We start from the raw sequence: 12939 nt of genomic DNA on the forward strand, positions 1-12939 counted from the left end.
GTTGTGCATCGGTTTTTGCATTGATTACTGGACAGTTTTTGCACTGATTACTGGTCAGTTTTTGCAATGAGTTTGTGATCAGTTTGGGGGTCACATTTGTAGCAGTTTGTGATTAGTTCTCAGATCAGCAAGTGATCAGTTTATGATCAGATTATGCTCAGTTTTCAATGGTTTACATCTAGTTCCATGGACAACAGCATATGTTATAATGCCGTTGATGTTTTAGCCATGGTTTATACTTGGTTATGCTATGCTATGGTTTGGTTTTGCTAGATGAGTTGAGCTCATGAGAAATGAGATTCTTTGCGAGTCTTATGCTATGTTATGTTGTCTGGTAATTTTCAGCATATGTTGGGCGTATGGAATGGTTGAACAACAGTGCGCAATGTTGTGTTGACTATGATGCCCTATGGAAAATTCTAGTATAGTACTTTGCTTTTGATGCATTTGGCAGTGCAATCGAGGACGATTGCAAGGATTTCAAGGGGGAGGGCTGCAATGAGGATATGTATTTTTGAAACCTCACTTAACATGTGGATTAATTTTCAATCCAGTGGGTGAAGGCCAATTGAGTGCTCGAATCAAGGGGCAAAATAGATTGAAGACTTGCTTGTCACTTTGGACAGCAAGGGGAGTTGAAATACTAAAAGGGATTGGGAGAATCCCATTGTAAGTCAACTTTTTCTTCAATAAAGCTAAAGAAATACCGAAAGGGGTGCCAATTTTGGGGGCAATCGGGTATGCATTGTCCAAGATCAGTAGGTAAATTTGTATTTTCAGATTTGCATTTATTGTTTGCTGCTGTAATTAAGTTGTAATCAGGGATTTACCACCCTATCCGAGGAGGAAGGCTGGTTTTAGGCACCTAGGTGCAACAACATGAATTCAAATATCCACCCAGAAGGGGTTTGGACACCAGTAGACAGGGCGCCAACAATTTGCAAACAGAGATAGGCTGAGAGGAAGGGCAGCCTTCTATTTATATATGTATGGATCCTTCTAGATTAGGGTTTACAAACCTTTGATGTCTCTATAGAGATAAGGTGGGCTTGAGGATGAAAGTCCATTGCTGGTCTGACAAACCAATTTGACATCTCCTTGGGAGATCAGAATGGTGCAGATTGTTAGGGCTGATCAGTGGTAGTGTGATTAAAGGATCTCCATTGCCCTTTTGTTTTGGATGCCACCACTCACCTCCACTTTGGGGGGATATCTTGCGATTGGAGTCTGGTGGGGTGGGGTTCTGACATTGAGTGGGGGGTTTCTTGGGTTGTGTATCTTTTGCCTTTGAATGACACTTTGTTGTCAAAATGGTGAGCCTTTTAATAGTGTTGGGCTTGGCAGTACCTATTTTTCTTTGATATATTTTGTGACCTTGGTTTAAGTTATGAGTGAGTGTTCCCTTGTGATTCACTCTACTTTTTGTCTTGATTGTGACAACGTTTCCCTCTACTTGTATGTCTACATTTGCCATTATAATTGAGACAATGTTCCTTTACATCCATCAATTGAAGGAGCCTTCTTTGGCTCTTTGGTCTTACAGAGAGGCCCTAACTCATCGATAGCAATGCTTCAAGTCACATGACTTCTTGAGGAGATTGGCTCTAGGATGTACACATAAATGAGTATATAGTCATTGCATGAGTAGATAGACATACCCCTTAGCAAGCACATTGACAAATAGGTACCACAGAGCTCCTCACAAATTGCCAATATCGGTGGTTACATCCATCACAAGTCCATCATCAGCCATTGCCCATTCCCTCTCTTTAAACTAAATCAAGTGCTCTCAGTTCCTTTTACTGCACCACCCATATCTCTTTTGCCACATCGCTCCATCCATCCTTGCCATTTCCCTCATTAGACGTCCTAGAGCCTCTCACTAGCAACATACTTAGAAGGATACAATCACTCGTGATTTTATATTGGTGCCTATCTGTGGTGTTGGCACATTGCTTGTGTTTACCAAACCGTCCATTTTTTAGCTATGTATCAAAAGTCCTATATGTTTCAGACTTGGGTTTCCATCTCCTCTCAGTTCATGGCTTCATACAACTTGATACCTAGGTTGTGCTCATCAAGCAGGTCGTATTCATTGAGGATTCTACATCAAGAGCCATCCTTGCAATAGGTTGTTAGGAGAGGGGGTTGTATAGGCCAGGGTTGTCTCCGTATGTAGTACATACTAATCCGTACGGTAGGGTACGGTATGTATCTGTACGATTTAGTACGAAAAAATAGGCACTTTTTTGCCATTCTCCTTGAAGCCTACAACTTTCTTTTTTTCTTTCTCCTATTTTTTTTCTTCTTTCTTTCTTATTTCTCTCCCCCAAGCCTCTCTCTCTCTCTCTCTCTCTCTCTCTCTCTCTCTCTTTAGCCTCTTTCTCTCTCTCAGCCATAGTTGCACTAGTACCATGTATGAAAGGTTTTATACTATACCATACTTTAGGTACCGTACCTTACGTATTAGTACCATAAGGTACCAACTTAATGGATACATCTTTCCCATTCAAACTGCACTTTGGGACGATCTAAATGCTCCTTATATTTAATATGATTCTCCCATGAGATTAGGTTATTTGAGATGCAAACGATTTCTCTCATCCTTCTCTCTCTCAAGCCCACACTTCTCTTATTTCTGTGATCATGCATGTATGATGTATCCACTCCCATCTGCGTAGTTATAAGTTGTAGGTAGCAGTAGCGCATTTTGTGCATGCAACATTAGGTTTTGGCATGTTACCCTCAAATACTCATCTTATTTACTCTAATAGCATTGCTATTTAGACTTGAAATATCTATTCTATTATCTTTAGTTCAAAATAATCAAGTTATTTTTTTTGGTACTAATATCGTATCGTACCTTATAAAATCTTAAGGTACCATTTAGTACCGCATTTTATCTTACCATATAGTATCGTACCTTTCATACCTGACATCTATGGTATAGGCTCCATTCCCTTTTCATTGTGAAGTACCCTTCAAGGCATCTTTTTATTGCTGCACTTGTTTCCATTTGTGGACCACAAATTCCACAAGTTCTATGCCATCCCCTAACGTCTCCTTTGGTGGTTCCCTTGTACCCCTCACCCCTTTCACATGGGGATGATCTCGAAGATTAGGGTGTGGATTCCTTGGCTCTTCTTGTTTTTGAGGAGGATTCCCTAGGATTGTGAGGAGCTTCTTCAAGGATCGGAGTTTTCTATGGGCTTTTGTTTCATGTAGTGGCCTCTTTCCTTCGTTATTGAGCTATCATCCCTTGCCACTTGCATGCCCATACCATGGCCCTTTCTTTGTGTTGCTCTTTTTTGGCAAGTTACAATGCCTTTTATAGCTCCTCACTATCGTCTCTCAGTTGGGTCTATAGCTTGGTTCACCCATTTCAAACTAGACATCTTTGGAGTGATTTGAGGCCTTCCCACTCCCATTGGCCTATGGTGGCCTCTTGTTGGGTCTTTTATCTAGAGAGGGGGTCTTACTCCTTGATTGATGTTCTTTATTGATGGAATTCATGGTAGTGGTACTTCTCTTGCCACCCTCGGATTTGGTTCATCTCCTTTGACCTTTCACCATATCCAGGATTTGAGACGGGCATGTGTGTCATGTCTGGTCATGTCCTGCCCGTGAGCCTTAGTCTAAGTGAGACAAGGACATTTGGAGCTCTAGTAGTGTATATGTGCATTGTTTCATTTGTCCGAGAAACTTCAGGTAGAGGTCTACTCTGCATTTCAGTCTAGGCAGTCCGTTTCAACTTTTCCCCTATTTTTGGGCAGGCATTTGTTGCCTAGGGCATTGTGGATTTTATCTGATAGACAGACAGCATTTGATTGTATTATAGTTGCCATTTTAGGCATCCTGCACCAGCCCACTGCAGCGCTTTCGCCTATTTATAAGCTGCCTGCCTCCTCCACTGTTGGGCAGTTGGTGCATCATCTTCTGTGCCAGCCCTCTTCATCTCCTGCCTCCGTTTGGTGCTGACACTAACGCTTCAAGCTGTGTATTGTGGCTGATGTGTTGCAGCCTTGTGTCATTTAGTCTTCTATTTATTTTATTCCATTCCTAAAAGGCCCCAAATTTGTGCTTAGGCTTCATTAGTTTGCAAGTTGAGATCCTTTGGCTCAATTGTGTATACAGAGAATGGCGAGTCTCAGCTTGCTTTGTTAATATTGCATGATTGTATCTTCTGCAATAAGGTTGTACATTGCACATCGTATGGTGTTGTGAAATTTCTCATTATATCTTATGTTGTGAGTTTCTTGTGGGGCTCTTTTGTCCAGAGCTTAAGATATTATATCAGTTTGCTTAGTCTTAAAATTGTATGATACCACCTTTGTTGCATCTAATATGACAATACGTAATCTTAGCAGCCACATGTCACAGATGCATCCATCCACTTAGCAACAGGGACAGCAAAAGTGGATGTCTCACCTGCTCAATGGACCAATAGTCAAGAAATTGGAGCAGCTCTTGCAAGGCATCTATCAAGCTGTGGGTTCACATCTAGTGTGAAAGGTAACAAATTTTTGATATGAAACACGTTTGGTACCTTGAAATTTGCAGTTGTCTACACTCTCTCTCTATTTACACACACACACACGGGGAATCTGTGTCGTTTTGCTCAATATCAGACTAGGTGTGTTTGCTTGATATCAGTCTTTGTGCTGCCTCAATGTGTTGGAACAAAAACATGGGCTTTAAGATTAGATAGAATCACATAAACACATTGATTGTATTATTGGTAGCTAGATGTCATGCTGTCTCAGTGTGTTGAAACAAAAGCATGGGCTGTAGATAGGATCACAGAAACATAGGGATTGTATTATGGGTAGGCAGCTGTATGCGCTCCCCTTCAAATATTATGCCAAGAAAGTGGGCAAGAGCCATGCTGGCATCATTCTTATGTGCAAGTAGGATAGCTGGCAAGCTGAATGAACAATGGAGCTTGATCACACTGGGACCCTCGAGTATCGACAGAGTGTTCAAGTGGGCAAGATCTGGAACTTATATGAACACACCATGTGGATATAGGTATCCAACCAGGTGATACACCCAACAAGAGTTGAACCGACCTCCTCATAATCAGTAGCCCAAGTCTTAAATGTTAGGCCATGACCTTTGAGACTAGCAACTTTTGCTCTTACTCCCACCTTAACTCTGGCATGATGTGAATATTTTCAGCCAATTATTCCCTGAATTGGTAGTGTGCAGTGTTCTGCAATCTATGTTTAATGCACAGTCGTGTTGGCCATCCACAAGATGTCAGATCATTCAACAATGTGGTCAACTGGTTTGGACAATCATTATCATAGCTTGTACAATTTGCATACTTGCCTATTTGAAAATGGTAAAATAGGCAATCCATAGCATAACTGATGTTCTCTAGAAAAGAAGCTAAGAAAAATATTAAAAGGGCATAAAAGCCTTTGAGAACAAGAAGTCTGACTATACGACAGAGGGGAACGTGAAAATTGGTTGAAGTTCTTTTCTTGGTCACACAAGTGGGACATCTACTGGTATTTCTCTTTTTTCTGGCTACCTCTCTTTGTACGGGGGGACTTACTTGTGTGTGTATGTGTGTGACATGCCTGTAGAAGAATAAAATGAAGGTTGCAAGGTTGTCATTTCTGAATATCATGGGCTTTGTACATCAGTATGCTGACAAATTCTACCTATAGGTACTCTCTCTGTGGCCGTCTCTGTTTTTCTATAAAAAACCCTCACCCCACAACCCAAATCCCCAAAACAACCAACCACCAAGACCTAACAATTATCTTCTTTCTGTGTGAGTTTTGCAGGTACAAGTGCACGCAACTAGCTAATGTTTGTTTTGTAAATTACCTTTCTACCTTTGTATTGCTATTTTGGTGAAAATAGTGGAAGATTTGAAGCCTTCTTTTAAGTGTTAATTATGGTTTGATTCCGCCCTGTGAAGGCTGAAGTTTTGCTCCACTATGTGTACATAGGTCCTGGATTTGTGCTTAGGATTAGAAACATGGGAAAGACAATTGGATTCACAATTGCTTTTATTTGCCTAAGTCGGAGGACCCGAGACAAATTGTTATATGTTTCAATCTTGATAATGAGAGGATTCATGTTCACTAGTTTTAAAAAGTGAGAGGATTAATGTTATATGTATCAATATTGATAATGAGAGGAGTCATGTTCATTACTAAAAGCATGCAAAAAAAAGGAGTTAGGATTAAATTAGTTTGGTACCATTGTTTATCATTATGTCTTTTTTAGACTTAGGTGAAAAGTATATCTTTTTTAGAAGGAAGTTACATGAACAAGCTTTTCTAAGCATACATTTATGTGACCAAAAGTACATGCAAAAATATAGAGCTGTGCACACAAAATACACACGATGGTGAGGCCATCAGTAGCATAAACATGTTTGGCTTTCAAATGAAAGAAACTTGTTTATACTAAAGTACAAAGTTAATGTGAAGATTTGGGTTCATGGACAATTTATGGGCGATATATGATATACAGTTCACAATATATACATTTATTTGGGAGAAAATGAACTTTGTTTCACAAACTAATGATACCTTCTTGGTGGGAATATTGATCCATATGTGTTAAATTATAAGGTAGTGGATTGTCATAAGTCTCATAGTTATAAAATAAAAAGGACAATAGGCTCCAATTCATGGTGGTCATTAGCGGTTTGGCTAAAGTGCCACAAAACCTAATTTCATAGCATTTGATAAGATTGGCTACAACTTTCTTATATACTCATTTTTCAAGTAGGGAGGTGAGATTCCTCATAAAGGTTGAAGAAGCATCTTGAGATCTCTAGATAAGCTCTCATCATCCACTTCTCTTGTACTTAAAATGAGCATGACTTTCAATATAAGCACTTAGCAAAGGAATGCTTCAAATTAGTGGTGTATAGCTAGTAGTATTTAATCGGCCATAGAATTTACATTCAAAGTATTTTTGAGTGTGGAGTACATCTTATGTGTGAATATTTATGAAAGCCTTGTAATTAGCAATATGAGAAAACATAGTTAGAGTTGTAGATGGAAGTACATTTTTGATGGAGGTCTCAAGGTAAGGCAAGTGAAATATTAAATGATGTAAATGAACTTGAGGCTTTAAAATGTGTGAAGCAAGTTATAGGAGTGTATTATTGTACCTCTAGCTTGAGAATTTGGTGGAAATTCAATTGAAAAACTTGACAAATCTTGAAGTCTAAGGTGTCTCCTTTGTTCTAAAAATTGAAGCTTCTCATTGTATACTTAAGAATGTCATGATAATCAAACTAAAATTTGGACACATTTGTGGGCTTAAAATTTCCACAAAGATGTCAACTAGCATGACCTAAAACCTAAAAAGTCTTGTGTCCTATTGCTAAACTAGCCTTGGTGGTGCAATGAATAAATGATATAATACCAAAATGCCTTGATCAATATTGACTAATGGAAAGTATACATTATGCATCCATTTTGGTCAACAATATGTAGTTGCCTTGCTTAATATCTATAAACATTATAGAGTTTTGTTAGATGTTTGTGGTAGTATAGGAGAGTTACCTTAGTTGGTAAAAGGATAATTGGCATTGCTTATTATGTTGGAAGGTTGGATGTGGTTGCTTTTGTCATAAAGAATGGTTGATTTCGTTTTGGGATGGTTATACAACTTAGATTAATGCCCTTAATTATTTTACACTCATCGTTAAATAGCATAAACCTTCATACTCAAGAAAAGCTAGTTGACACATTAGTTAGTTCATGATTAAATAGCATAAAACATCATAATTAAGAAAAGCTAGTTGATGCATTAGTTAATTCATGGTTTAGAACTAATCTTCAAACCTTTAGGTCAAGTCGTAGAATAACAAATTCTTATGTTTGATCTTTGAATATCACATGTTTAGGTTTTATTGCTAGTTGATTCTTAAAATCTTGAGGGTCAACCATATAGCTTAGCTAATGAATTATATTTGAGGTTATTCATCTAATCCCATTGCTTGAGCTTATTTGGGCAAGTGTTCTCTAAATCACCTATATCAATATCGTTAATAAATTTGTTGCTCCTTTGTTTAACAAAATTGTGAATTTTGGGGCATAGTAACTCACACATTCATAATTTTCCCAATTCAGTTGTTGGATTTTGTTGTATATACTATGGTAGTGATGCTTGAATAGAGTAAGGGTAGATTTTTTTTTTCCTACTTCTTTAAGAGGTTTTTCCCATTAGGCTTGTGCACGTCTTACCATAGTCCATCACCTTCATTGCTCTCCATGATTACATGTGTTTTTACTTTTTTTTCTTGCTATTTTTTTTCAATAATTGTTATCGATTAAAAAAAAAAACCATCCTTTTCAAATCTCTCCTATATAGTTGAAAGTGATAAGATTGTTGCACCATTCAAGGTGGATCTAGGTCTCAAGGAGACGTACAATGTAATATGTGAACTATAATATTTGGTGGTTAATTTCACAAAAGGATGTATTTGGGGCATGTCTTTTTTGCAACTCTTATGATGATTGGTATTTGTTTTTCTTATTTTGTTACATTGTTGCTATTTATTTTAGTACCAAGTTCTTTTGTAGCTTCTAGCTTTAGAAAGTTTGATTTTATTGCCCTTGATATGTTCTTTCTTATACTTCACTAGTTTTATCTACTTACGCTATTACTTAGGGATACTTTGTAGTTGTATCCATTGTGGTCCTGTATGATATGGCACATGTTGATTGTAGAATGTTATGTTAGGTATTGAGGAGTTGACTTGGTCTCCCATTAGCCATTGTTTCCAAAGGCACAATAGAAAATGAGGTAGTCCTAGTATCAACATACTAACTAGGTTGATCATTGGATAACAATCTAGTCACATGATGCAAAGGATACAAAAGCTTATAATTAGTAGCTTCATATCTATCTCATACTTTTAAATGTAAAACTCCAAAGTATACTTGGGATGCACTTGTTACACTGTAGACATAGATTGGCTACCTCTATAGAGCAGTTGAATGTTGAGCATATAAATGAGGTGGACTCTATGGATGCATTTCTCACAAAAGTAGAGGATCTTAATGAGCATCCACATGTCGGGATCCACTGCTATAGGCTTTGTTATGAGTTTAACCAGGCAAGCTACTATAAATATAATAATCTTACTTCCAAAAGCAATAGTAATAGCACCCATCTCCTTTTCCTCTTATTAGAGCATGTTATATTTAATCAAATTCATATAAAGAAGAATATATCACAAAGGATCAAGCAGCATTAAGTAAGAGCTTTACACTTGCATGTAGTGAGCATGGTTCCACCCTTCACATCTCCTAGCTAGTTGTCACCTTGTGCAAGGGCTTTGTCTCAACCCTAAGAGAAACAACAACCTCCTCTATCTTCTTTCCTTCACTTCCTCTTGCCCATTGATTCATTTCTCTTTTTTTTCATGGTCAAGGCCCTAATCAAAGTAGCGGTCTTAGTAGTCATATAGGCCAGTCATCACAAAGTATTTGAGGAGTACATGCACTTGGGGAGTCGATTCAATTCACCACACAAAGATACCCCTCCCATTAGGGATAGGCCACGGCCCGATTGACCCTCTTGGACATGTTGTTGCACTTAGGGCATACTACTTTAGGCCACATATGGTAGGGGTCATTCACACGAGTCCTTAGTCACACACTCTATCAAAGAACCTTAAGCCAAGGAACCACGAGGGCACATGCAAGGTTGCGACACAAACCCTTAGCAATTAGGCACACACACTCATGTTAGTTTAAGGCATAGGAACACTAGAGGGTGGTGTTAGAGCATGCATGCATGCACGCGCACGTGCGCATACGCACGCACGCACACACACACGACCTTGCACTCTTGCATACGTCCCACATCACGAGCCACATGGTACACTTAAAGTGCATCCATACCTTTATAGAGCACTTTATGCATTCAATTTTAGGTTAGCATAGACCATTTAAAACAATCCTTGTTTAGGAGCATCGATCCTTCACCTTAAGACACTTTTCAAGTCTCTTACCTAAGTGCATTGGCCTTTTGCCAAAGGGAACAAAACTTTTTTACCTTAAGGTCATAAACCTATCTTGAATATAGGCACAAGAAACAAGGGTTTAATACTTGTTAGTGTGCATTAGGATGTCCTCCTTCCCAATGCATCCTTAGGAATCTTCCACAGTTGCACCATTGTATAAGCTACCTTCAAGTATCTCGTGCTTCCCATTATCCTTTACACTTGCCTTAGGATTGGTTGGGATTTGGGTTTCAAGTATGAGTGTCTAACACTCTTTCCTAGACCTCACAAGCATCTACACTTCAAGGGTAGAGCTTCATCCTTAGGGCATACATACTAGGGCATGTTGCAACACATGGTTTGAGGAAGAAGATGGATATGAAATATGGGGGAAATAAGAAGAAAAAGTAGAGAAGCATAATGCCATGAAGGGGAATTTCTTGATTGATAGTTGTGCCAAGTATATTATTTTATAGCTTTTCAATTAGGATACAATCTTCTCTCTTTGCTTATGGGATGCAACACTTTACATGTGCTTGTAGTATAGCCTCTAGCACCATACATTTTAACACCTCCCCTTGGTGGTAGCTTACCCTTTAGATAATTACACCTAATGATATAGGTTTCCTCCCTTAATGCTTGCAAGGCCTTTTAGCTCATGCAATGTCAAAAGAATTTAGGCAATACAACTTTTTAGAAAATAGTTTCATTACATTGTTTAGAAGATGATGATTATTGTACATAGGTGGCTTTTTGATTTTAGCAATCATTCTCAATGTGTCCAAATTTGTTGTAATTCTTGCACTTGGGCTTTTCCTTGTTTGAGTAATCTTACTCCTTGTGTTTGGCTTTTTTGGCATGTATAGTGAATAATCTAGGAAGATCCTTTACTATAAAGTGCAGAAACTATGAAGTTTGATGAAATTTCTTGTGTCTTTTCTTTGAGTTTTCCTTCTTGCTCATAGAGGGAAGTTTCCACCAAGTTGAGTTTTCTAACAAGTACATTTCATAACATTTCTACCACTTGTTCATCTCCTTTGTTAGGTTTGTTTGCTCCGTTTCAAATAGATGAAGTCTCCCAACACCAAGGGACCTTTGTCACCCAAGTAGAAATAGAAAGCCTAATATTAGCAACCTAGTGAAGGTGTGAAATCCAGGGAAATAGATCCACAAGGGGCAACCAAGAAAACGACAAGTCCTCCCTCTAAGAAATACAACTCAAAATTCTAAAATAATCAGTTTGAGGATCCAAGCAAGTAATAATCTACAACTACCAAGATGAATTGATCCACTAAGCCAATCGTTTACTATTTTCGACTTTGAAGCGGAACCCACACAATCATAGCATGAGGTTGTGACTATAACTATTGCTTTAACCAAGGAATAAGCTTTTAGTTCTTAACATAACAAAAGTGTTGGGGGTAAAGGCGCCTTTGCCTAGCCGCCCGTGTATTACTACACTGACAGTACTCACCATTGCACACTGCAAGTGGTGGGCACTCGTCACAGTCACTTATTCTTTATTCTTTTAGTGACAGTTTGAATAAAGGAAGGCCCGGCCACACATTGTGGTTGTTGGAGTTCCCATTTCTTGTCTCTCTCGTTCTTGCTCTTGCTCTCCCGCCATAGCTCTCGCATGCAAGCTTCAATCCTTCTCACATTTCAACTGGTATTAGAGCAGGTCCTTCGCGAGTGCTTCCCGGCCTTCCCTGGCATCTACATGAGGTATGAGAGCTTTCTTCTCACTCAGTTCTCAGCCATTCTTTGACATGAACAGCAGGGTTTCATGAAGAGACAGCCATAGCTTCCATCACTGAAGCTTGTTCACTTCACCTCTTGCTTGGACTTGTCCTATGCTTGTGTAGGCCTATTATAGGCCTTCATTGGGCTCTTGCTTATCCCATACCCACCCTGATTTGGCCCCTCAAGTACAGCAGCATGCTCACGTTTTATTTGCGCTTGTTTGCAAAAATGGCTCAAAAATCACTCTTTTTGTCATATCTCAGGCATTCGGAACCTGATTTAGGCATGGTAAGAGTCTAAGTTGGGATTTTGGCACGCTCTGGATGCGATGGTGATGTCAAATTTGCCAAACTTTGATGACAAAATATTTTGCAACAGATTTTAGGTCTGAGACAGCATGTATTTGTATGCCTATGGCTTATGTGATGCTTCTACTAATGTCTATTGATACTGGATCACTTGTGGACGTTATGCCTATTATGTGAGATACATTTGGAGCTGATTTAGCTCAGCCATTGAATGCTTTGAACAGTCCTAGATCTGGCCAAAACAAGGCAGCACTTATCTCTTGAAGTCTATGCTTACCGGGATTGATCACTTGATGTATATTGATGTCCGGAAGATGTCTACATGTATGGAGATGCTATGTTAATGGATTGCCATCATTTTGGTACTGATTTGAGGCTTGAAATACTCAGTCTGGAGCAATGAATGTCTGCTGTAAACAATTGGGCTGAAGCTATTTTACTCATGCATGCTTATGCCTATGCTATTCAGGTCATGTCTTGGAGTTGTATTGTCTTTTCTTTTTTCTCTCTCTCACTGGGATAGATTCTCCCTTAAGTGGGAGGTTGTTGGGGGTAAAGGTGTTTTTGCTAGCCGCCTGTGTATTACTACACTGACAGTATCCGCCATTGCACAATGCAGGTGGTGGGCGCACGTCACAGTTACTTATTCTTTATTCTTTTAGTGACAATTTGAATAAAGGAAGGCCCGGCCACACATTGTGGTTGTTAGAGTTCCCATTTCTTGTCTCTCTCTTTCTTGCTCTTGCTCTCCTACCATAGCTCTCGCGTGCAAGCTTCGATCCTTCTCACCTTTTAATTGGTATTAGAGTAGGTCCTTCGCGAGCGCTTCTTGGCCTTCCTTGGCATCTACATGAGGTATGAGAGCTTACTTCTCACTCAGTTCTTAGTCATTCTTTGACA

General features: G+C 39.0%; 1 protein-coding gene across 6 annotated transcripts in view; it reads left to right on the plus strand.

The window, feature by feature from the left end:
- LOC148029338 (uncharacterized) overlaps positions 1–6148 on the plus strand; it is a 33331-nt gene extending 27183 nt beyond the window's left edge. Inside the window, exons 3-5 of one of the 6 annotated variants that reach the window (XR_015692408.1) lie at positions 4365–4512; positions 5595–5675; positions 5796–6148. Coding sequence is in view for 2 of the 6 variants with exons in the window: in XM_087688116.1 (XP_087544242.1) it covers positions 4365–4512; positions 5796–5815 (168 nt within the window). In the remaining 4 variants the exon portion in view is untranslated. Of the gene's footprint in view, positions 1–4364; positions 4513–5591; positions 5676–5795 lie in introns of all 6 variants that reach the window. The other 5 variants (XR_015692409.1, XR_015692406.1, XR_015692407.1 and 2 more) reach the window with 5 other exon arrangements.
- Positions 6149–12939: the final 6791 nt, after the last annotated feature.

This window comes from Lygodium microphyllum, chromosome 11 (assembly GCF_053477565.2).
Source record: "Lygodium microphyllum isolate KBCC chromosome 11, Lygodium_microphyllum_v1.1.10, whole genome shotgun sequence".
Lineage (NCBI taxonomy): Eukaryota > Viridiplantae > Streptophyta > Polypodiopsida > Schizaeales > Lygodiaceae > Lygodium > Lygodium microphyllum.